We start from the raw sequence: 22,887 nt of genomic DNA, 5'->3' as shown, positions 1-22,887 counted from the left end.
TGTCCACACCCGCAGCCAACTCCCGCCTTCTCCCCGGGACCAGGAGTAGGGAAAGGTGGGGGTTCCCCGGACTCCGACGTCTTGACCCACACCCCGCACCCAACCTCGAACTCCGAGGGCTGCGGGCTGCGTCTGGGACCTCCGCCTTGCAAAAGGAGTTGGTGGGATGGGTCCAGGGAGCCCGAGGAGGCGGGGCCAGGTTCTTTGGGAGGGGAGTCAAGGGGCGGGGTTGGATGGAAGAGGCGTGGCCCGGAGCCTAGGGCAGGGCCAGGTCGAAGGGGCGGGGCCGGGCGGACGGGGCGGGGCACGGGGCCGGGACGGGGCCAGACAGAAGGGGCGGGCACAGCTCCGGGCGGGACCTGGCTCCTGGCTACCCGCCGGGAGGGCGGGAGCCTGGCGGCCCAGCCGGGAGCCGCCGCCGGGACGCAGGACCCGCGGGCTGGGAGCAGAGCCTCGGCAGGTAAGGCACGGCAGCGGGCGCGGAGGGACGGGGCGCGATCGAGTCTCCAGGGCTGGCCGGAGTCCCCGGGGCCGGGGTCCTCTCCGTAGGGCGGGCGGGGGGCGGTCAGCTCCAGCGCGCGCCGGGCCTGGCGGCGCCACTGCCCGAGGAAGCGCGCGAGTTCGGGGGTGCGCGGGGTGCACCCTGGAGGCCTAGGGGCGGGGGCGAGGGCGTCGCGTCTGTCCCGCGTCCCCCTCGTCCCTCTGGCCTCCGCTTCCCCAGGCCCCTGGGGCTCGCAGACCGCCGCAGGCTCCCATTACATGACCCACACATCCCGGCCTCCGAAGGCCCGGGCGGGGAATTTGCGTCCACCTCCTCCCGGTAATCCAAACTTTCCTTACCTCAGCCCGCGCAACGAAGGGTGGAGAAAAGCTGCCTGTTGGAGCTGACTCACACTGAAGTGTGAGTGACTGATAGCCCAGTGACCCTGGGGCTGTCTGCGACTCTTATTCTGGGGGACAGCGAGTGTCAGAGAGTTGGGGGTCGGGGACAGACGTCCTTCCACATGTGGGCCGGCCCCTCCCAGCAGCCTGGCTCTTTCCTGCTGCTCTGGGCCTCCGCTTGCCCTGGTGAAGTGCTGACCGTGCTCCCACTGGGGGTGTTGAGGGGGCCTGAGCCCCACTGCAGAGTGCAAGCCTGGAGCTCACTCCCTCTGCCGCCCTGCTGGACCCTGAGCGCCTCACAGCCTCTCTCTGTGCCTCGGTTTGCCCATCTGTCAACTCTGATGACGTCCGTGCCTGCTGGTTAGGTGGCCATGCTGAGTAAAGGGCCCCTCTAAGTGACCCTGGCCTGGGGCGGGGTTCCGTGCGGGACCCCTGGGATTGCCGAGTCGAGGACACGCATGTGATCTTGCTGATGAGGCAGGTAACCAGACCCTAGCACAGAGGGGGCTCAGGAAATGTTACTTGCAGTGATGATGATGTGTAGAATTTTTTCACGACAGTTTGACAGCCAAGGGAGCATGGCAAGTCCTGGAGTCAGCGTAGATTTCCAGGTTTAGGTCTAGCCCGGCATTGACTTCAGTGTAACCCTGGGTCGGCCCTCTGCCCTCTCTGTCCCAGGCTCTGCGAGACCAGAGAAGGGGGCTGGGCTCCATTATCTCCTGGGTCTCCTCCCATTGTGTCCGATACCCAGGGCACCGGCGCAGAGGGCCCTCTGGGAGTCAGGGCTCCACTCCAGGTAGACCAGGAGGCCAGGATGGGGGCTCCAAGGTGAGAATTCTGTCAAATTCCCCTCCCTCCCCCACCGCCCCCCTCCCAGCCACCACTCCATTACTTGGCTCTGTGCCCCATGTTGGGGCACACCCTGGCCAGAGGGGGCAGGCAGAAGGACAGATAGGTAGATGGCCCAGGCGAGTCCCTGTTGGCCATCAGGAAAGAGGGGTGCTGACAGAGGGCCTGGCCTTCCTGGGGAGTCCCTCAGGCCTGCAGAGTCAGGGAGGAGCCCAACAAGGAGGCCAGCCTGGGAGAGATAGGAGGGTGGGCGCATCCAAACCTCCCTTGGCCCTTCCTGTTCACATGGACAGAGGAACGTGAGATGCTGAGTCAGCCCCCACCATCCTTCCCCCAACATGGGTGCCCGCAAGCTTGCAGGCCTACATGGGGGAAGCCTGAGGGAGCACAGAGAGACACACAGAGGGGCTGGGCCCTGGCTTTGAATCCGGCTGCCACCATTTACTAGCTGTGTGATCTTGGCCTGGGGGCTTCACACTGCTGAGCCTGTTTCCTCATCTGTAAAATGGGGGTAGTGAACCACTTTCTGCCTTATAGGTGGTTTTGAATGTCCAGGGGCTGGTGGTGGCACATGATTGGTGTTCAGTAACTGTGAGCCACTGGGGTGCTTTCCCTGGCCCTCAGGGCTGGAGAGCAGGGATAGCTGGGCCACCTCTGCTTGGGAGTGGGGGTGGGGCTGGGCCTGGAGAGATCTGGGGCAAAGGGCAGGCTCCTAGGTCCCTGCCCGCTTGGGTCTCATGGCAAAGGCCAGAGTCTCAGGAGTGGCCAGGCTCAGGGAACCACCTGGGTCCTCCTGGTTTCTGTCCTTGAAGCTCTATCATGGGACACCAAGGGTCAGGGACTGGCAGGCCCCACTCTCCCCTCATTGGCTGGCTAATAGATGGCCTCAGTAAGGCCTGGGCATGCACGTATGTGGTTCTCTGATAACCCCAGGGAGCACGGTCAGCACTCGGCAGCCTGGCTGAGGGAGGTGGGCGGCAGGCGGCCATTGAACGCAGGGTTTGCAATCAGCAGGAGGGCTGTCTGAGCCACGCGGACAACCATGAAGGTAGGGACAGACTGAGCCAGAGGCTGGCAGCGGGGAGGGTGGCAGACCAGTTTGACCAGAGTGGCCTGGTGTGCACCGGATGTGGTGAGAGTGTGGATGGGGGCATGGATGAAAGTGCACAGGGGCCTAGGCAGGGAGAGGGGGCTGTCAGGACGCTGAAATCCTACCCACAGGTAGGTGGCCTGTCTCCAAAAGGCCTCTGGATCTCTCCAGTGGCCCTGACCAGTCATCCAAGGGCTGGGGACAGTGCCACATGTGGGCCACTCAAGTCCCAGAGGCGGGGAGGGGGAGCATTCTGGGCTCTTTGTAGCCTCAGGCAGGCAGGCTCAGCAGCGCCCACCTCCTGGTCCTTGCCTGCTGGCCTCCGGGAAGGGTGTAGGCTCGGTCGCTGAGGCAGTGGCCTGGGGAGGTCGGTGGGGCCTGAGGGGTTGGCAGGGCACTCTCGTGGTGCCTCCTTACCACCCCTGGGCCTAGGCACCGGAGGGCAGCCAGGATGATGCCGAGAGAAATGGAGCTGCCTCTCAGCCACGGCCAGGAGACCTGAGCCTCCTTAGTGAATTACGCTTCTCCACCCTCAAGTGATAGAAGCCCCTGGCTCTGGGCCACACTAAAGGATTTGGGCTCGGGGGCCAGGCTCCTGAGTTGCCCTTGAACTCCAGGCGCCATCCCAGTGAAGTGCAAAACAAGGCTGGGCCCTCATCAGGGAGGAGGCCTCACGGTGCTTGAGGTCCCCCCACTGCCCTGCTTCTCCCCGGGCGGCAGAACTTCTGAGGTTCCAGCTTTGGGGCCACCTGCAGGTTAGCCCCTGCCCGTCCCCGTCCCAGGTCATGAACCACGCTGGAACTTGCTGGCAGGACTGGCGCTTCTTTCACCCGGTCCCCAGGTCCAGAGGCGACTGATCCTTGGCCCCCGTGGGCTAGCCACAGCGGGCTCTGGTGCTCCTTGCCTGCTGGCCTCCGGGAAGTGTGTGGGCTCGGTGTCCGAGGCAGTGGCCTGGGGCGGTCGGCGGGGCCTGAGGGGCTGGCAGGGCACCCTCCTGGTATCCGTACTCCTTCCCCTGCAGCTGTGCTGCGATTCCGAGAAGTGCCCTCTGCTTCCTTGTGAATCAGACGTTTATTGCATGCTGGCTGAGCCCAGGGTAGGGGCGGCCCACTGCCAACCACGTTCCAGGCCGCTGGTTGGGGTGTGGGGCATCTGCCTGCTGGAACCTGCAGAGGCAGGGGAGGTCCCTGTCCCCAGGAGCTGCCAGGCTGACGGGTGAGCGCCCCAAGTTGGCTCCATGCCTGCTGGGAGGAGGGTGGGCTGCCCCACGGCTGGGGGCTGAGCCAGCCCAGGGAAGGCTTCCCGGGGGCTTCTCGGAGCCAGCACAGCTTCTCCCAGGAAGTAGTCGGGGGCCGCATTCGCAGCGCTGGGGCAGCCTGTCCCCTTCACGTCTCGGGGACTCTCTGGACTTCAGGTCCCTCCTTGTGAAATGGGGTTAAAAACAGTTATAACTCATGGTGTCCTCGGAAAAGTTAAATGAGGCGCTGCAGAGGAGCCCTCACTGTGGGATCTTGAGCCCTGTCCCAGGCTGGGGCCTCCCTGCCCTTGACCCTGCAGCTCCGTTTGGGGGATTTCCTCTAGCCTTGCCCAAGGGGATGTTGTAATCTGGCAACATTGTTCTGTGGCATTAGAGAGCTCTGGGTCCTCATACCCCGGCTGCCCCTGTGGCCCCAGCCCTCACTGCTGGCTGCCCCCTGCAAGGTGATGTGAGGTCAGGGGTCGACCTAGGGGCCTGGAATAGCAGGGTAGGCCTTGGCTTGACCCCAAAGCCTTGGGAGCCGGGGGCAGCACCCACAGTCCACTTAGGGCCCTGGCTGGGCGCCTGGGCCCGTGCCACCCCACACCGAGCTCTGCTCCTGCGGCAGTGGTGGGTGCCCTTCAGAAAGCTGCTGCCCCCAGACCTCTGCTCCTGTCGTTCATGCTGGGTGCCCTGTGTACCAGGCCCAGGGCCAGGCATGGACAGGTCGCAGCTCAGCCTGTCTGGCCCGCCCTGCCACTCTCTCCCTCGGAAGCAGTTTAATAAAAGGCATAAGTGTCTGTCCTGCTTGGTGCTCAGGGACCCTCCCTGGCCCCCGCCCCTGCTTCCCGGAGCTGGGTGCCTTCTACAAGCCCCAGCCCGTTCCCTGGTCACCTTGTCTACCTGTCTGCTTCCCCCTGCCCAACCGGGGACTCACGAAGGACAGGGACACAATTGAGTGCCCTTGCCCAGCAGTGCCCACGTGGGCCTGGCCCAGAAGAGGGACGACCCCCTGTAGAGCATCCCAGGAGCTCCCACAGACCTGAAGCCCAGCGTGTTTACCTCCTGCTTCCACATCAGAGACACAGGTGCCCCATTATCCTGGAAGGAGTCTGCCGCCCGGCTGGTGACATTTCCAATCAGATCACAGTGGGTGGTTGTGCTCTGGCCTTGTGTGAACCCCTCCAGGTTTCTATCACGGCCCCCTGGCCGTGGGCTCCAGCGGCCGCAGCCCTTAACAGTCACCACTGCGGGCACCTGGTCTCAGGGGCCCCAGCAGTGGTTCAGACGGGTAGACAGGCGGGGAGTCTGGGGCGCTCCACCCTAAGTGGAAGCCGTTCCTTTCTCCTTGGCTGTTCCTTCCTAGAGACACACGTTGGGGCCAAGATTGCGGTCAGCCTGAGCTCCCCTGACCCACCGGCCACAGTGGAGACCTGGTCTTTGGGTCCCAGAGACCCAGTGCCCCAGATGGTGCCTGGCAAGATTAGATCTGCCACCAGTAGGAGAGTGGTGGGGAAGGAGCCAGAAAGGCGGGCCTGGGAGCCCTGCGTGGACAGGTGGGAGGGGGAAGGGGGCATGCCAGGAAACTCACCTTGTCTCCTGAGGAATGTCGTCCGTAACCCCAGCTGCTTCCTCTCCTCCTATTTGAGGCCAGAAAAGGAAGACCCTTTCTCAAGGGGCATAGCAGCTGGCACAGAGCCGCTGGGTCCCCTGATGGCCAGGCAGACACAGTGCTGGGGGCCGGGCCCTGGCACGCAGGTCAGTGATCAGCTGGTGGGTTTGACCACGGTGGGCAGAGGACGGAGTGGCCGCGTCCCCTGCCCTTCAGCACAGGACGAGAGGCGGCTTCCCATTGCCATCACCGTCTGGCCTGAAACCTCTAGGAGCGCAGGGTGGCCGTTGGATGCTGGGCGGGATCCATGGTACTGCCCGGCTGCGAGCTGGGCGCACGAGACGGCCTCAGAGCCCCCAGGGTCAGCGCCAGGCCACTACAGCCTCCCTGCTGAGCCACCCAGATCTTGGCGGGGCCGAGGGCACTTGGGGACAGAGCCTGAGCCTCCCGCAGGAGGTATCACCACCACGTACCCCCCAGCCCGCATCTCGGGAGCTTGTCGATGCTGTGCTGCGGCCCCACTGACCAGCCGGCCCCCACGAAGTCCTCCCCCAGGCCCCCCACCTCCTGACTTCTCTAGAATCTCACGCAGGGGGAAGGATATGCTGCTCCAGGGGACCCCACCCTGACACTTCGCTGCACCAGGGCTGGGGCCCCCAGTGCCGGCTCCTTGCCACACAGCGGAGCTGCTCAGGGGTGGGCCATGGGGGCAGGAGACTCTGGAACCACTTCCCTTTGGGGCCTCACCAGGACCCAGCCTAATCTGGTTCCAGACCTTGGGCTGCAGCTGCCAGAGGAGGCCGATGCCTGGTCCTTCTGTCAGAGGAGGTGTCCCGGACCTGAGAGTGGGGTAAGGGGGAGCCCCAGGCTGCACGCAGGGCCCGGGTTCTGGCCCAGCCGGGCCTCAGCGCCAGTGGCCCTGGTGTCCACTAGCTATAAAATGGAGTGAGGCATGGAGCCCATGCCTCAGTTGCCCAGCCATCCTGGGGTTCCTGGGCACCAGCCTTGGAAGGTTTGCCACCTGGGACGGGAGCTCTCTGAGATCAGCCTTCCGTTCTCTCGAGAATGTGCCCAGGAGGGTGAAGTTCTGTGGTCAGTGGTGGCCGTGCCTGCTCTGGGGGCAGGAAGTTACTGGAGAAGGATGAGTGTTGAGAAAGAGACACCCCCACACACACACAGGACCTAGGAGGCCCTGCCCCAAGCCCAAGGTTCCTGCCAGCCAGGCACCAACATGTAGTTGTTCCAGAGTGAGGCCTTGGGAAGCAGGAGGGGACGACCCCACCCCAGTGGCCTCCGAGTTGATGCACCTGCCGCCTGGAGGACCCGCAGGGGCCCCTCCCCACAGGCAGCCCCAGGCCCAGCCCTGCGGAGGCAACAGGCACGTCCTCGCCCTGCAGGGGGCGGCCCCCAAGAATGGTGTAGGAGGTGCCATTTCGGGTAGGGCCTTCTTGGGGTGGGAGCAGGAAGTGGGCAGGAGGGGCCAGGCTGAGAGGTCGGGCATGGGAGGGTTTTTTTTTTTATACATTTATTTATTTATAAATTTATTTATTTATTTGTTTATTTTGGGCTGCGTTGGGTCTTCGTTGCTGCGCGCAGGCTTTCTCTAGTTGTGGCGAGCGGGGGCTACTCTTGGTTGCGGTGCAGGGGCTCCTCATTGCGGTGGCTTCTCTTGCTGTGGAGCACGGGCTCTAGGTGCATGGGTTTCAGTAGTTGTGAGACGTGGGCTCAGTAGTTGTGGCTCACGGGCTCTAGAGCGCAGGCTCAGTAGTTGTGGTGCATGGGCTCAGTAGTTGTGGCTCACGGGCTCAGTAGTTGTGGCACACGGGCTCAGTAGTTGTGGCACACGGGCTCACTAGTTGTGGTGTGTGGGCTCAGTAGTTGTGGCACACGGGCTTAGTTGCTCCATGGCATGGGGGATCTTCCCGAAACAGGGCTCGAACCCGTGTCCCCTGCATTGGCAGGAGGATTCTTAACCACTGCGCCACCAAGGAAGCCCCCATGGGAGGGTTTTGAGCAGAGGCTGGTTTGTGGTTTGAAAGCTTACTCTGGGGTCTTAAGACTGCCTCCTACCCCCCACCGCACATACCCGCACCGCAGCAGGGGCTGTAAGGAGCTTGGGCAAAAGCAGGTGAATCGGACCTGCAGGAGGGCTAGGTGTGCGGTGGGTGCAGGGGTTCAGCTGACCAGGGTGGAGTCAGTGACCCGCGCTGAGGGGCTGCCAGGGCGGGGGGAAGGCAGACGTGGGGTAGCACCCGGCTCTGGTAGTACTGACTCTGCCCTCCGCCCCCCGCACCCCCAGTCCTCATTGCTGGCTTTTCTGGCGACAGTGGTGTGACCCCATGGCTGTCTCCCTGGGGAGGGGGAGGGTTTCCCTATAGCACCACCGAGCCGTGCCCCTCCCCAACCCGGTGCAGGCTGCCCCAGCCCGGTGGCAGGTCCCCAGCCAGGAGGAGGCCTTAGGGGCTGGCACTCGGGAGCTTGACCCCTGGCTCTGCTGACCATCAGAAGCCACCTTGCCTCTGGGAGGCTTAGTTAGGCTGAGGGTTAGATGAGAGGGTTTGCCTTGTCCACAAGGGCCCCGTGGGCACTTTGCCTGTGGGATCTGGGGAAGCTTTCTAAGGCTGCTGTGCCAGTGGAAGGGGGTGGGCCTGGAGGAAGGGAGCAGGGGGAGAAGCCTGAGCAGAGGCCCTCTCCTCCAGCCCTGCACTGGGCTCTGAGGTCCCCTGAGGGCACCACTCCCCAGCCTGGCTGTGGGGCATCAGGGTGTCCCGGGGTGACCTAAGTTTGCAGGGTGGGGACAGCACGAGGCGGTCAGGGAAGGCGTGCGAGCCGTCCGCCGTGGCTGAGCACCAACGGGGTGACGGCCTTGAACCTCAGACTGAGCCCAGTTGCCTTTGAGAGTTGCCTCCCAGCTGTGGCTGGGACAGTGGCTCAGAGACAGGGGCCGGGGCGCAAGATCCTGCAGGACCACCGGCCTTGGGAGGATGGCAGGATGGCTGGATGGAGGGGCTCAGAGACAGCCCTCCCCCACCCCCTCCTGTCCCCTGTCCTGTCTGTCAAGGCTGCCCAGGAGGGGCAGGAGAGCTGGGGCTGGGCCCCTTTCCCGCCATCCTGGGCCCACCGCCAGACCCTTCTTCTCGCTGGGCCTCCGAACAATGGGGCAGTGTGAGGGCGCCTGGGAACAGTCAGGCCAGCGGGCCCAGCTGAGGGGCTCGGAGGGGAGCCAGGGCCGTGAGTCATCCATCCAGCGCCTGGCCCGGGGCTCCCAGGCTGAGGAGGAACAGCTTCTCGGTTCCCCACACCACACCGGGGGCCGGCCTGCTCCTCCTTCCCTCTTTTGCCCCTCTGTCCGTGCCTCTTCCTGCGGCCTCTGGCTCCCTCCCTTCTGGGTGTGCCTCTGTCCAGCCAGAGACCCAGGCCTGGGAGTGGCTGCGGCCTGCTCCCCCAGCCCCTGTCCACGGCAGCCCGGCGGAGGGGCTGCCCCGTCACAGGGCGCCCCCCCCCCCCACGAGCCTGCGGGGAACCCCAGGAAGTAGCCAGTGAGAGGGCAAGACCCTCCTAAGGCCAACTTAAAATTGACCAAGGAGTAAAAGGTGAGCCAAAGCAGAAACAAGGGCTTCCCTGGTGGCGCAGTGGTTAGGAATCTGCCTGCCAATGCAGGGGACACGGGTTCGAGCCCTGGTCTGGGAAGATCCCACATGCCGCGGAGCGACTAAGCCCGGGAGCCACAACTGCTGAGCCTGCGCGTCTGGAGCCTGTGCTCTGCAACGGGAGAGGCCACGACAGTGAGAGGCCCGCGCACCGCGATGAGGAGTGGCCCCCACTTGCCGCAATTGGAGAAAGCCCTCGCGCAGAAACGAAGACCCAACACAGCCAAAAATAATAAATAAATAAATAAATAAATAAGCAGAAACAATGCAATAAAATAAAAAACTCAGAGAGTGAAGGTTAATCAACAGCGTCAAAGAAAAAAATGTTTGAAAACAGCCTAAAAATATTAACATTAGGGGGACTTCCCTGGTGGTTCAGTGGTTAAGACTCTGCACTTGCACCACAGGGGGCGCGGGGTTCGCTCCCAGGTCCGGGAGCTAAGATCCTGCAGGCTGTGCGGCCAAAAAAAAAATTAACATTAGTGATAAAAGGATAAAAATAAATGGATTAAAACTGAAGAGACACCAAACCCTAAAATGCTGAAGTGAGAAGGAGGGAAGGGACCTTGTGGTATGGACTTGGCCTTGACGGGTTCCAGCCTGTGGCAGGGTGGGCAGGAGACCAAAACACCTCTGGACAATTGGTGAACCAGGTTCCTAGGTGAGTGAGTGGTCCAGGGACCCCCAGCAGTATATGGAGGAGCTGAGATGCGGGGCCACACCTCATGCCCCTGGGTCCTGATGCCCTTTGCCCTGACCCGGGAGCCCTGACTTGGTGAAATGCTGTAAGGTACTCAGGAACTTTCTGGTTCCTGTGGTCTGAGGGAGGCCACCATGGCACGAAAGATCCTAAAGAGATGAGTAAAGGAACAGATGTTACTAGTGTCAAGGTCAGTGCCCCTGGTGGCCTACCCTGGGATGCCCCAGCAGGTGGTTGCCAGTGTGGAGGGCTCGTACAGCTGCCCTGGCCTGGCACTGGCGGACAGCAAGTGTCCCTGCAGCGTGCCTGTCAGGGCCAGCCTCGGCTCCTGCAAGTAGCAGTGGGGCCAGGTCTCTCTGGATGCCTCCTCTCACCCCAACCCCAGGCCCTTTGCACAAGCTCTTTGCTACTCAAGACACTTTCCATGTGATCTTCTTGTTTGGCTATGGCGTGCGGATGCTGGCTGATGTGTCACCCCATCTGGGTGGAAGCATTGTCACAAGGATGTGAGTCAGAGGTGGCTGCCTCCCCAGCAGATCCGGGGGTGAAGGGTGCAGCGTTTGCTGACAGGTGGCGATGCCCTGATGGCCTCCCTCTGTCCCAGTACCGGTGGCAGTGGTGAACAGGGCTCAGGGTGGGGGCTTGTGGCTGGGACAGTCTCCTGACCAGCTCCCCCTGGGCTCTGGGAATACGTGTAAAACAGAAGCAGACCCTGAATTCACGAGGACAGGCTGGCATGTGCCCGCATCCCCAGTCGTGTGTCCCACCCCCGTGTGCCCCAGCCTCCTGGCCAGAGCCTGGAGCCCTCCTCTGGGCTGCTGGGTTCTCTGCCGGGTGGGAGCTGGCATCCTTCCTGAAAGTAGGCCCTGGGGCTCCTTCTCCTCCTCATGCCCCTCAGAGCCAGGCTTGGCAGGAAGTGCCAGGCTGCATGGTGTGGGTGAGGTGGCCCCGGCTCTGGGCCACATGGGTGGTGCTGGCTATGTGGCCACTGCTGCAGCCCACTCAGCCTCAGCTTCCTCATCGGGAGAGCAGGAGATGGGCAGTTGGGGACTGAGTGGGCCATGGGGGCTGACGGCTTGGCACTGGGCAGACATTCCCAGAGGGTGCCCCCTGCCCTGGCCCACTGACTTGGCCCTCCTGTCACAAGAGGTTGACCGTAGACAGGAAAGCGCCCCCAGCCTTCGTGATCCCCCTGCCTTGGCTTCAGCAAGTGGGGACGTGTCTCCACAGGATGTGACATGTACATGTGTCCCCAGCAGGGTCTGGCTGGTGGTAGCCTGTGCTCCTGAGGCCTGGGGCTGATGTCGGGGGACCAGACCCTCCACTGAGGGCTAGGCTCTGGAGTGCTGAGGAAGCCACAGTGACATGACCCAAGGAGCATGCACGGTGGCCGCTGGGAAGAGGGTGGAGCGGGCTGGGTTTGGGGAAGTCCTGCCCTCTGCATGTTCCTTGTCTGCCGGGAGTGACCTCAGAGGAGATGGTCTGTCCCCTTCTGGGCCACCTGACAACGGAGCTCGGCAGATTCCAGCCCAGCCACACCCCCTTGGCCCCTGGAGGGTGGGCAGCAGTGTTGGGCAGCCTGGTCTGCCTGGGCTCGGCCCACCGGGCGCTCGGGGCCTGAGGGTGCGTTGTCCAGGCCCTACACCTGCTCTGCCGGTGCCGGTTGCTGGTCGCTTTGTGGGCAAGGATGGTGAGAACAGTGAGACTGGGAGAGGTCAAGTGCCCGGCCGAGGTCACTCCCAGGGTGTCCAGGCCTTGCTCAGTGGGTGGCAGAGCCCCCACACTAGGCATTGTCATTGCAGCCAGAGGCCCCGCAGGGATGGAGCAGTGGGGGTCTTAGGGAGAGATGAACGGTTTCATTCAGTGAACGAGCTCCGTGATGGGACCCCATGCGGAGTCGGGAGTGTCCAGCTAGTGAGGTGGGATCTGTTCATGCTGCAGGATGTGCCCAGGCCAGCTTCATGCTGGGGACACTGCAAGGGACAGACACAAGGAGTGGCTGTCATGTCACCCCCCATCGAGCTGTGTCGAAGGAGGGTCAGAGAGTCAACAGACAGGCTGAAAATGCCGCAGTCAGTGTGGCCCTGCATGTGGGCGGAGCCTACGCTGGAGAAGGGCAGGGGCTGTGTGTGCAGGTAGTGGGTCTGGACGTGGGGTGGAGGAGGCAGGGGTGGGACCAAGGGGAAGGGAGATGTCGCTCCAGGCCGAGCACAGCACTGGGCAAAGATGTCCGTCACCCTCGGGTGGAATTTTCAACCCTGGGAGCGTGGCTCAGATGGGGCCAGTGGTGAGCAAGGAGGCGGGGATACTCGGGGCTCCAGACCCACGGGGGCAGGATGGGAAGGTGTCGCCTGGCTTTGAGCAGGGGCGGTTGAGAGCGCTCTCCCTTCCCGACGTGATGGTGACAACGGCGTGGCCGACGGAATCCCTGGAGTCACCCCGCCCCCCAGCCATGCCCGGTGGTCCTCGGGACAGCCCCGCACAGGAGCTGTGGGCCGCAAGGTTAGGACTGAGCCCATCCTGTCCCCAAGGAAGCCTGTGCCGCCACCACCGCGCCGTCCTGCCTGCCAGGGTCCCGCGGTGGAGCAGCCCCGTCCTGGCGGGCGGGCCTGGGAACCTGCGGTGCCCGCGCCGGCTGTGATGCGCAGCCGTGAGCGTCCGCGGGCAGCCGAGGGGCCAGGAACGCGGGGGTGGGCCCGGCCCACACGTCAGCACTCTGGAGAGCTTTTTCCTCAAGCAATTGAAAAGTGGAAACTTGTCGGTGTCATGATGAACTGAAGTGTGAATCCTGAAACGCCTCTGCTGGCTTGTGGTTTGAGACGAGAGAGTGACGATGCTAACCTTTGCTTCCCCCGGACCGACCCCCACCCACCGTGGCCGTATCCAAGGACAGGGACCCTGGGCCTGGAGCCCCTGCCCAGCCGTCCTCCCTCCCACCCACACGCTGCTCCTTCCTGGCCAGGCCCGAGCTCCCTCCTCCCCAGGGCTCTGCTGAGTGTGTCCCGCACCAGGTGTGGGGGGTGCAGCGGCCCCGACTCTCTGAGGGGCCCCGGCTCTGCTCCCCAGGCTAATCCAGCCCTCGACTCCGGCCCTTGAGAGATGCAGCCCAGTTTGGGAATGTTTGCTAGAGGCAGAGACACCGGGCCTGGAGAGGAGGGCCCCAACTTGCTATGGGGCGGAGTGGGGGGACATCCAGGGACACGTGGGCTTTACGAGTCCTCTACGGGGACAGAGCTCGAGGGCCGAGGGTCCCAGCGTATAAACCCCATTTGGCCACCACCCTCAGAAACCCAGGCTCCATGTGGGCAGCTGTGCACGTGGGCCTCTTTCTGCACTTCCCCTAATTCCCTTTGCCGCCGACACAGGAGTGGCTGGACTGCCTCTCGCCTCCACCCTGGGCAGCCCTGAGGAGCCCCTGGGGGCCTCCTAGACCCCAGCACACTGCTGTCTTCGGGGGATGCTGGCCTGTTCTCTGTTTTGCAATGAGCACACTCCAGCGCTCACCCACTGCTGGGCGGCGGCTTACCTCACCAGGCAGGGGTCCTGGGGCCATGGGACTTTGCTACAGCCACTGGGCATCAGTTCTTGGTGGGGGTCAGATTAGTGCTTCACGCTGGCTCTGAGGTCCAGGCATGTGCTGGTATAGCCACATCAGGGGTACGGCCGTGTGTGTAGATGTGACGCTGGACCCATCTGTCTACCCATCCATCGGGCTCTTGGCCCCTTCTGTGGGCCAGGCACTGGGCCCTGGGGATTCAGCGGGACCCAGGCCCATGGGGAGCGCTAGGGATGCATACACATGTGACACCCTGGTGGGCAAGGCTGTGCCATTGACTTGGAGATTGCAGAGGAGGGGTGAGGTTCTAGACGGTTCTGTTTTCAGAGGATGAGGGAGCATTTGTTGGAGAGGATATAGTTTCCAGGTGGAGAAGATTGCACGTGCTCAGAGTGGGGCACGGTGGTCCTGTGTGACAGGCCCAGAGTCGAGGGCTCAGGGCAGCAAGCAGGGGCCAGACCCCATACACTCAGCCAGGGAACCAGCCTGGCCTCTGCTTCGTGGTGGAAATGGCCGGACGGAGCCAAGGAAGGGCTGGCCAGGGGTGGGAACCAGGGTCAGGAGGTGGGCCCCGCAAGTCTGGTGGGTGTAGGCTGGGGGTGGCCTCCGACCCCGTGCACGGGAAGGGTGGGAGGTGGTGAGGCCGTGGTGGGGCTGTGGAAGCCCAGGGAGGCCCAGTCAGGTTTACCCTATCCAGCTGGATGCCCACGGGGGGCCTCACACAGGGGGGGCCTCACCCTGCTGGCACGCCCAGGACTTCAAACTGACTGTGAGTTCATCCAGGGGAAGAACTTCGGCGAGTCCCCGTGTAAAATAGTTTCCCACGGCTGCCCTAACAAAGTACCACAAGCTGGGGGCTGAAAAAAGCAGAAATTTATTCTCACAGTCCTGGGGCCAGACTCCAAAATCAAGGTGTCAGCAGGGCCACGCTCCCACGGGAGGCTCCAGGGGAGAATCCTTCCTTCTTTGTCTTCCAGCTTCTAGTGGCTGCCTGCAGCCCTCGGCTTCCTTGGTTTATGGCCACATCACTCCAATCTCTGCTTCTGTCTTCACATCACCTTCTCCTCTGTGTCTTTTCTCTCTCTCTGTTTTTATTTTTGAAAAATATTTATTTATTTATTTATTTATTTATTTATTTATTTATTTATTTATTTATGGCTGTGTTGGGTCTTCGTTTCTGTGCGAGGGCTTTCTCTAGTTGCGGCAAGCGGGGGCCACTCCTCATCGCGGTGCGCGGGCCTCTCACTATCGCGGCCTCTCTTGTTGTGGAGCACAGGCTCCAGACGCGCAGGCTCAGTAATTGTGGCTCACGGGCCCAGTTGCTCCGCGGCATGTGGGATCTTCCCAGACCAGGGCTCGAACCCGTGTCTCCTGCATTGACAGGCAGACTCTCAACCACTGCGCCACCAGGGAAGCCCTCTCTTTTTATTTTTAAGTTTAAGGCACACAGCATGATGGTTGATTTGCATATATTATGAGATGATTACCACAATAGGTTCAGCTAACATCCATCTTCTTATACAGAAACAATAAAAAGAAAAGAAAAAAGGGAAAAAAATGTTTCCTTGTGATGAGAACTCTTAGGATTTACTTTCTTTACAACTTTCCTGCATATCATACAGCACTGTTGGCTACAGTCACCGTGTTGCAATTCCACCCCCAGGATTTATTTATTTCATAACTGGAAGTTTGTACCTTTTGACCACCTTCCTGCAATTCCTCCTCCTTCCACCCTCCGCCTCTGGTAACCACAAGTCTGATCTCTTTTTCTGAGTTTTTTTTCCCCCTTCTCTTTTGTCTGTTATAAGGATGCTCGTTGTTGGATTTAGGGCCCATCTGGCCAAACCATGGTGAGATCCTTCATTACATATGCAAAGATCCTTTTTCCAAATAAGGTCGTGATCATAGTTCCCAGGGACCGGGACTTGGACATGTGTCTCTGGGGGCCCCCATTCAGCCCACTACACTGGGTGCCCGTGACCAGGACCCTACCCTCTATGCCACTCGCTCCCTCTGCCCAGCTGGATGGTACCCAGGACCAAATTCCCGGAATCCTTGCAGCCCTGCGCAGGAAGGCAGGTTACAGCACCTGTGCGGAGAGGAGTGAGGCTCAGAGAGGGGAAGGGCTCGTGGCCCTGGCCCGGGAGGGTGGGGACTAAGTAGGTGGGTCCCAGGCTGGCTGTGGGTGGCCCTGGGCCCTTTGTGAGGGACTGATGCAAAGCGTCTTATTTTGAGAGCTTGAGGTTTTCATGAGTGGAGGTGTCAGTCACCCTTCCCTGGGCCCAGGGCCCTCCCTGAGCCTGGCAGACCCTCCTTGGCATGAAGGTGACAGGTGGGCACCAGACTGGGCACGGGGCTCTGGGAGACTGCGGGAGACACCAGGCCGGGGTTCCCAGGGACGTGGTTGCAGTCGCCACACCTCTGTTCCCTGGCCATCGGCCCGGCCAGTGCCCTGCTCTTTGAACCCTAGTGTCCCCATGGTCACTGCAGGTGAGTGGGCTGTGAGCATCAGGGTGGGGCAAGCTCCATGGCCTGCTGCAGAGGTGGTGGGCATTTGCCTGGGCTTTTGCTGGCACCAGAGCAGGCTGAGGACCCCAGGAGCCCAGAAGGCTCTCCCTTCCTCTTTTTCAGGCTGACTCTTGGCCCCTGCCCGGCCGCTGTCTAGTCCCACCCACCCTGCTAAGTGTGCTGTGTCTGGCATGGTGGGTGGTCCCCAAGCCTGGCACTTAGAGGCAGCCGCCCTGGGAGCTGGGGGAGGAGCTACAACTGGGGGAGGAGCTACAACTTGGGGAGGGTGGGGTGGAAGACCAGAGCTGCCGAGGGCAGGGACCCCAACCCCACACATCTCGCTGCTTGGGGGCTGGTTATTCTCAGCACAGTGTGAAAGGTCGTGGAGCTCCCACTATTGAAGGAGGGGCCCTGAATGTCCTCTGTTTGAGGAATGTGAATCGCTGTGTTATTTGCTGCAGGGATGAAATGCTGCCTCGGGAGATGGGAGGGCACAGGGAGGAACAGAGGCCTGGAGTAGCGGGGCCTTCAGAGGTCACAAAGCAGCCCGGGAATCCTGACCTCAGACTCCCAGAGGGAATAGGGTTGGGGAAGGGGCCGACGCAGGTCTGACTTCCACGGAGACCCCTGTCCCTCTGCTCGGGGCCGTGACTGCCCCTGCGGCATCGCAGTGCTGGGCCAGGGTTCCAGCGGGCGTGGCCCTCTGCCTACTCCACCTCTGCTGTGGATAGTGCGTGGTGGCCCTTCTGGGGCAGGGGCAAGGGGAGGCTGTGGCTCCTGGACCCCAGGCCTCCTGATCCATCCTTCTGTCTCCCCAGTGAGGGATGGGATGTCCCAGGGAGAGCCGGCCGGCTCCCGGTTCCGGGCAGTTCTCATCTGCAGGCCTGCACCCACGCCCTCCCCCTCCCCCCCGCCGCCCCCCACCCTCCCCCGGCTCTGGCCACTTGCTGCCCGGACTTTGACTTCCTCAGGCCACCCCTGCCCCAGCAAACTCCTTCTCAGTCAAAGCTGGCCCCTCGTCTGGAGGCCGCCCCTGATCCAGTGCCTGCTGGGCACCTCCTCTGGACCTCACTCACAGCCCCTTGAAGCCCCTGCCCTGTCCCAGAACTGCTCCACTGGCTTGTCCTGGCCGCCCAAGCCCCAGGGGCTCCTAACCTGCTATTTTATCTCAACCCTCAGCACCGATGAAGAAACTAAGGCTCAGAGAGGCTAAGTCAGTAACTTGAGGCCCGCAGCTGGCAGAGGACAGAGGTGGGCGGGGTGCCCAGCTGAGTCTCACTGGGGGCCCTCTCCCCACTCGGGGCAGGCTGTGAAGGGAAAGGGCAGGGGGCCCCACTGAACCTCCCCATTGCCACCACCCGTCCGTCTGTTGTGGTCAGCTTTCTGCTGAAGGCATGGCCTGCCCATGGCCACTGAGGGCACTGAGGCTGACACAGGCTGCGGAGGCCAGGGTCCCGCCCTGAGGACTGCTCGTACACAAAAGCCCCAGCTCCCCATCCTCCAGGAGATAGCAGGTAGTCTCACACCCCAGACCGGCCCCCGGGTGGTGCGGGGACCTTGGCAGGGGTCTGGGGCTGTGCACACAGCGGGAGATGGAGACCCAGGGCCCGCCTCCCTCAGGCCCCGACATGCAGGGATGCGGGCTGACTAGGCGCTGGCACAGCCGGCTGTGGGGCTATGCCCTGGGAAACCTGGCGGGCAGGACGAGGCCTTTGCAACGCCCGAGGACCCTGTAGTCTGGGGCCTCTGTCACCCTCAAATCCTGGCATGGCGTGGCCCCAAAGCACTCCTTCCTCCAGCTGGTCTTGTCCTCCCTGGGCGAGGTGTGACCTTGAGACCCAAGCTCAGTGGAGGAGAAGCAGGGGGCCTGGGGGCTCAGCACCAAGCAGCCTGGGCTTGACCGGGGCGGGGGAGGAAGGCCGGCTTGGCGGGGCAGAGCAGGCTCGGGAGGGACCCAGTCAGGGACTGACAGGACTTTGCTTTGCCACGCGGGTTCTAAGTGCTTTCTAGCCAGCCAGGTGTTCACGGAGGCAGCGGAGAGTGGCGATCACTGCTCTGTCACAGCAGCTCTGTCACAGAGGCTGTCCCTGGCATGGGGGGATGGGGTGGGGCAGAAGGCTTGGGGGACAGAGGGAAGGTGATGGGCCGATGCCTGGGCCCAGGCTCGGAACCCATCCCTTGGTCCCTTGGTGTCAAAGGGCAGAGAGGTGGCCACCTTGAAACGCAGAAGGCTCTGGTGCCAGAGGCACAGCTGCTCTGTGTAGCCTCGGAAGGCAGAGCTGGGCAGTGGCGCCCGTGGTGGTGGTGGGAGCACGCCCGGGTAGTAGTGAGCTCCCCATGCGGGGCGTAAGCACCGACTTCTTGTGTGGCTGTCTCTGGGGTCAGGGAGGCCGGGCCTGGCGCCCTGGGCTTCGGGGCTTCAGTGAATTGCTGGGAAGAAGTCAAACGTACAGAGGTGGCCCTGGGGGGGGACCGGTGGGGCGCTGCCTCCCAGGGGGCACAGCTGGCCTCATCCCAGGGCCTGGCGAGCTGTGGTCTCTGGCCACAGTGGGCGTGGCCAAAAGCCAGCAGGCCACACGGCACTGACCGGGCACAGCGCTGGGCCTCAGGACCTCAAAGGGTGGAAGGCAGGAAGTGCTGGCTAGCCGGGGCTGCCCAGGGGCCCAGCAACAGGAAGCCCTGGGCGGGGAGGAAGCCCTGGAGGCCACGGGGCCCAGATGCAGCAGGCGGCTGTCAGCAGGAGGCTCCGCGGGCGTAGCTGGCCCGGCACTCTGGGCTGTGCCGGGCACCGCGCCTGGGCTGCGCGGGGCACCACGCCTCGCCTGCCTGGGGGAGGCCGGCTGAAGCCCCGCCCTGTGGCCCCTGAGCCACATGGCCTTCCTGGGCCCCAGGACACCTGCCCCCAAGCCGTCGCCAGGCAGGAAGACAGTCATGTGCTGGGTCAGTGCCACCAGGTCAGCGGGGCGGCCCTGGGGCTGGGGGCTCGGGAGGTGGTGCCGGCCCAGCACCTGTAGGGCCGCTCAGGGAGGCCCCGTGTGGAGTCAGAGACCCCCTCAACGGGGCCCGCGGTGGGGCGCACAGGACGCTGGCCCTGGGCCCTCTAGAGGAGAGCCCTCAGCTGGACGGGGCAAGTGGGAGCCCAGAGAGGACAACCCCGCCCCCTGATCAAGTGCTGCCCTGCCTGGGTGGCCTTGGCGTTTGGGTCCTGGGTGCACACACATTGTGTGTGTGCGTGTGTGAGTGTGATGGTGTGTGCCTGCACTGCGGGGACACGGAGAGCTGTGTGAGCTCCCACTGCCTGCCTGCCCTGGGAGCGCCGTGCTGGGGGGCCTGGCAGGGAGCCGCAGAGCCTCAGGGTCTCAGGGACCCCAGCCCAGGTCGTGCCTCCCTCCCTCCCTCTGGCATGGCTGGTCACTGGCCTTCATTGGAGATTTTTGGTTTTCTTTCTTTTATGGAGCAAGATTCTGGGAAGAGGAAGAGGGAGGAGAAACTGAAAGGAGAGCCGGAACCAAGAGGCGCTGGGGCCCCGCCCCTCCAGCGCCACCTAGCGCCCGCTCTGTGCCGGGCGGGACAGGCTGAGCGCTCCACTCTTCACCGGCTGTATGACTTCTGAGTTACTCAGCTTCTCTGAGCCTCGGTGTCTTCATCAGTGACGTGGGGATGACACAGGTTCACACAGGGGGTGTTAGGATGGTGACGTGGGGTGGTCCCCGAGAAGCACAGAGGCTGGTCCCCACGGTGAGTGCCCGGTGTGCTCCACGCGAGTTGACGACTTGCTGAGCTTGTTTATCAGTGTCCTCGTCTGTGAGATGGGGGTAAAGCAACGCCTGTGGGGTTTAATGAGCTGTCGGGTCAGACTTGGTGCTGGACCAGAGCAGGGCTGCGGGGTGATGATGATGACTCTGACCTGTGCCCAAGCTGTCTGCCCCGGGCACTGGGGCCACCCATGAAAGGTCCTGCTAGCCCCTGGAGGCTGTGTGTGTGTGTGTGTGTGTGTGTGTGTGTGTGTGTGAATATACACGTGAGTCAGTGTGTGTGTATGAGTACATTTGAGTGCAAGCAGGCATGTGTGAGAATGAGTGCATGTATAAGAATGAATGTGAGCGTGTACATGTGCGGATGAGTGTGTGCGTACGTATGAGTGTGAGCCTGTGTGAGTGCATGTGTGTACGTGTGCATGTATGATTATGTGCAGGTGGGTGTGTGAGAGTGTGTCTTCGGGTGTGAGTGTGTAAGCCTGCATGTGTGCCTATGACGACTGAGTGTGTGCATAGGTGTGAGTGAGTGCACTGGGGGACCTGGTCTCTTCTCCCTCGGGCCTGGGACCCCCAGGCCCCCCTCGCCCTGCAGCTCCCACACACGGGCGGCCTGGTCACCACTGACGGAACCCCGACCCTGTGGTCCCACGAGGTGCCAGCTCCCACCACAGCCAAGGCCGCACCTGCAGGTGCGGGAGAGGAGAGCCGAGGGAACCCTGCCCTCCAGCTCCGCTCTGGTGCACAGGCTCACACCTGTACACACGCGTGTGCACACACACTGACGTGCACACACAGAACCTTCTGCCTCCGCCGTGCGGCTCACGCACACATCCTGTCTGGGTGCACCGTCTGTGACAATGACCGCGTGTGCAGAGCCACAGCTAACGTGTGGACCTGTGCAGGGGATGACCACACGCCCCGGAGGCTCACAGCCCCAAGGCTGGTGGAAGCCACAGAGGCTGCGCTTCCTGGAGCCCAATGGGGCTGTCTCTGTGGGAAAGAGCAGCTTTCCCTGGCCTGTTCTGCCCTCACCCCTGCAGCCTCGGGCCTTGGGTCACACAGACCAATCTCAGCTGAGAGAGAAGGTGGCGGTGGGCACAGAGCAGAGACTGGGGAGTGTGCCAGGCACTGTGCTCCTGGGCGGGTCCCAACCCAGCTCCCCCAGTGGTGCAGGGCAGGGCCGGGCAGCCCGAGGATATCCGGCCATCAGGATGAGCTTCCCCTTCGATGGTCCATCTTCTGGAGAGGGGCGGGGGATATCAGTGTCTGTCCCTGAAGCAGGGACATTCCCAGGGGAGGTGAAGGTGGAGCACGACCAGGCCTGCTACAACCCACCCTCCCTACCCAAGGTCAGCCCGTGGACACCCAAGGGCCCTCCTCCTGCCCACAGAGGGACGGTGGCCAGGCGAGACTGAGCCCCTCACAGGCCTGCACCTGCCTGGCCACGAGGTGACCAGGGTGGGACCACAGGCCGCCCGGGCTCCTTCCCCATGCTCGCTCAGGTGTGGAGCCAGGACGAGGGGTGGGCCCCATCAGTCCTCAGCTCTGCCTCTGGCACCCCCTGCCCCACACAGATGCCAGGTCTCCTTACAGATGGGGGAGGAGGCGATGGAGCAGGGTGGGGCTCTGTTTCAGCTTCCTGCGCCTTCCAGGCAACCTGCGGTCCCCAGCACCCAGCGGGGTCAGCATTCCACACCTCCTTTGGGACTGCCTGGGTGCCCCCTGTGTGCTGGGCCTGAGCTGGTGGGACCACCTGAAAGAGGGGACACTTGAGTTAACTCTTTTTTTTGTTGTTGTTAATATTTTTATTCATTGCAAGCGATTCCTGGTGGTTATTTATTTATTTTATTTATTTATTTTTGGCTGCGTTGGGTCTTCGTTGCTGCGCGCGGGCTTTCTCTAGTTGTGGCGAGTGGGGACTACTCTTCATTGCGGTGCATGGGCTTCTCATTGCGGTGGCTTCTCTTGTTGCGGAGCACGGGCTCTAGGCACGTGGCTTCCATAGTTGTGGCTTGTGGGCTCTAGAGCGCAGGCTCAGTAGTTGTGGCACGTGGGCTCAGTAGTTGTGGCACGTGGGCTCAGTAGTTGTGGCGCACAGGCTTAGTTGCTCTGCGGCATGTGGGATCCTCCTGGACCAGGGCTCGAACCCGTGTCCCCTGCATTGGCAGGCGGATTCTTAACCGCTGCGCCACCAGGGAAGCCCGAGTTAACTCTCTTTCATTTTTGGATTGTTCGTTGCTAGTGTAGAGAAATAGGACTGATTTTTGTGTATCCATCTGGTATCCTGCCACCTTGCTGAGCTTGTTTATCAGTTCTAATCATTCTTTCTTTAGTGGATCCCTTGGATTTTCTAATCATCTAATCTCTGAATAGTTTTACTTTTTCCTTCCCAACCTGCATAGCTTTTATTGCTTCTTCTTGCGTAATTGTCCTGGCTAGAACCTCTGGTACAATGTTGAATAGAAGTGGCAAGAGCTGATGTCCTTGCCTTGTCCCTGCTTGTAGGGGAACACTTTCAGTCACTCACCATTGTTTATGATGTTAGCTCTCGGTTCTTCATAGATGTCCTTTACCAGGTTGGGGAGGTTCCTCCCCTCCTAGTTGGTTGAGTGTTCTTATTATGAAGGATTGTCAAATGCTTTTTCTGCATCTATTGGCATGAGCATGTGGTTTTTGTTCTTTATTAGATTGATACAATGTATTACCTGCTTTGAATTTTGTTTTTTGGGTTTTTTGTTGTTGTTGTTGTTTTGGCTGTGCCGTGAGGCTTTCGAGATCTTAGTTCCCCCACCAGGGATTGAACCCAGGCCCTGGCAGTGAAAGCGCTGAGTCCTAACCACTGGACCACCAGGCAATTCCCTACATTTTTTGAATTTTGAATGTTAAATGAAGCTTGCATTCCTAGGGTAAATCCCACGTGGTGTAGAATCCCTTTTATGTGATGCTGGATTCAGTTTGCTAGTATTTTGATGAGGGACTTTACGCCGACATTCACAGGGATATTGGTCTGTAGTTTTCTTTTCTTGCGAGGTCTTTGGTTTTGGT

At 61.9% G+C, this 22,887-nt stretch overlaps 1 protein-coding gene across 3 annotated transcripts in view; it reads left to right on the top strand.

Moving 5' to 3' along the window:
* Positions 1 to 346: 346 nt before the first annotated feature.
* The window catches only part of SH3BP2 (SH3 domain binding protein 2), a 36,155-nt gene continuing 13,614 nt past the window's right edge, over positions 347 to 22,887 (top strand). The window contains exon 1 of one of the 3 annotated variants that reach the window (XM_059923722.1): positions 347 to 460. Coding sequence is in view for 1 of the 3 variants with exons in the window: in XM_059923720.1 (XP_059779703.1) it covers positions 18,956 to 19,038 (83 nt within the window). In the remaining 2 variants the exon portion in view is untranslated. Of the gene's footprint in view, positions 461 to 18,794; positions 19,039 to 22,887 lie in introns of those variants that run through there. The other 2 variants (XM_059923720.1, XM_059923723.1) reach the window with 2 other exon arrangements.

This window comes from Balaenoptera ricei, chromosome 5 (genome assembly GCF_028023285.1).
Source record: "Balaenoptera ricei isolate mBalRic1 chromosome 5, mBalRic1.hap2, whole genome shotgun sequence".
In the NCBI taxonomy this organism is placed as follows: domain Eukaryota; kingdom Metazoa; phylum Chordata; class Mammalia; order Artiodactyla; family Balaenopteridae; genus Balaenoptera; species Balaenoptera ricei.
The sequence above is the reverse complement of the archived record's forward strand: the minus strand, read 5'-3'. Positions and strand labels throughout refer to the sequence as shown.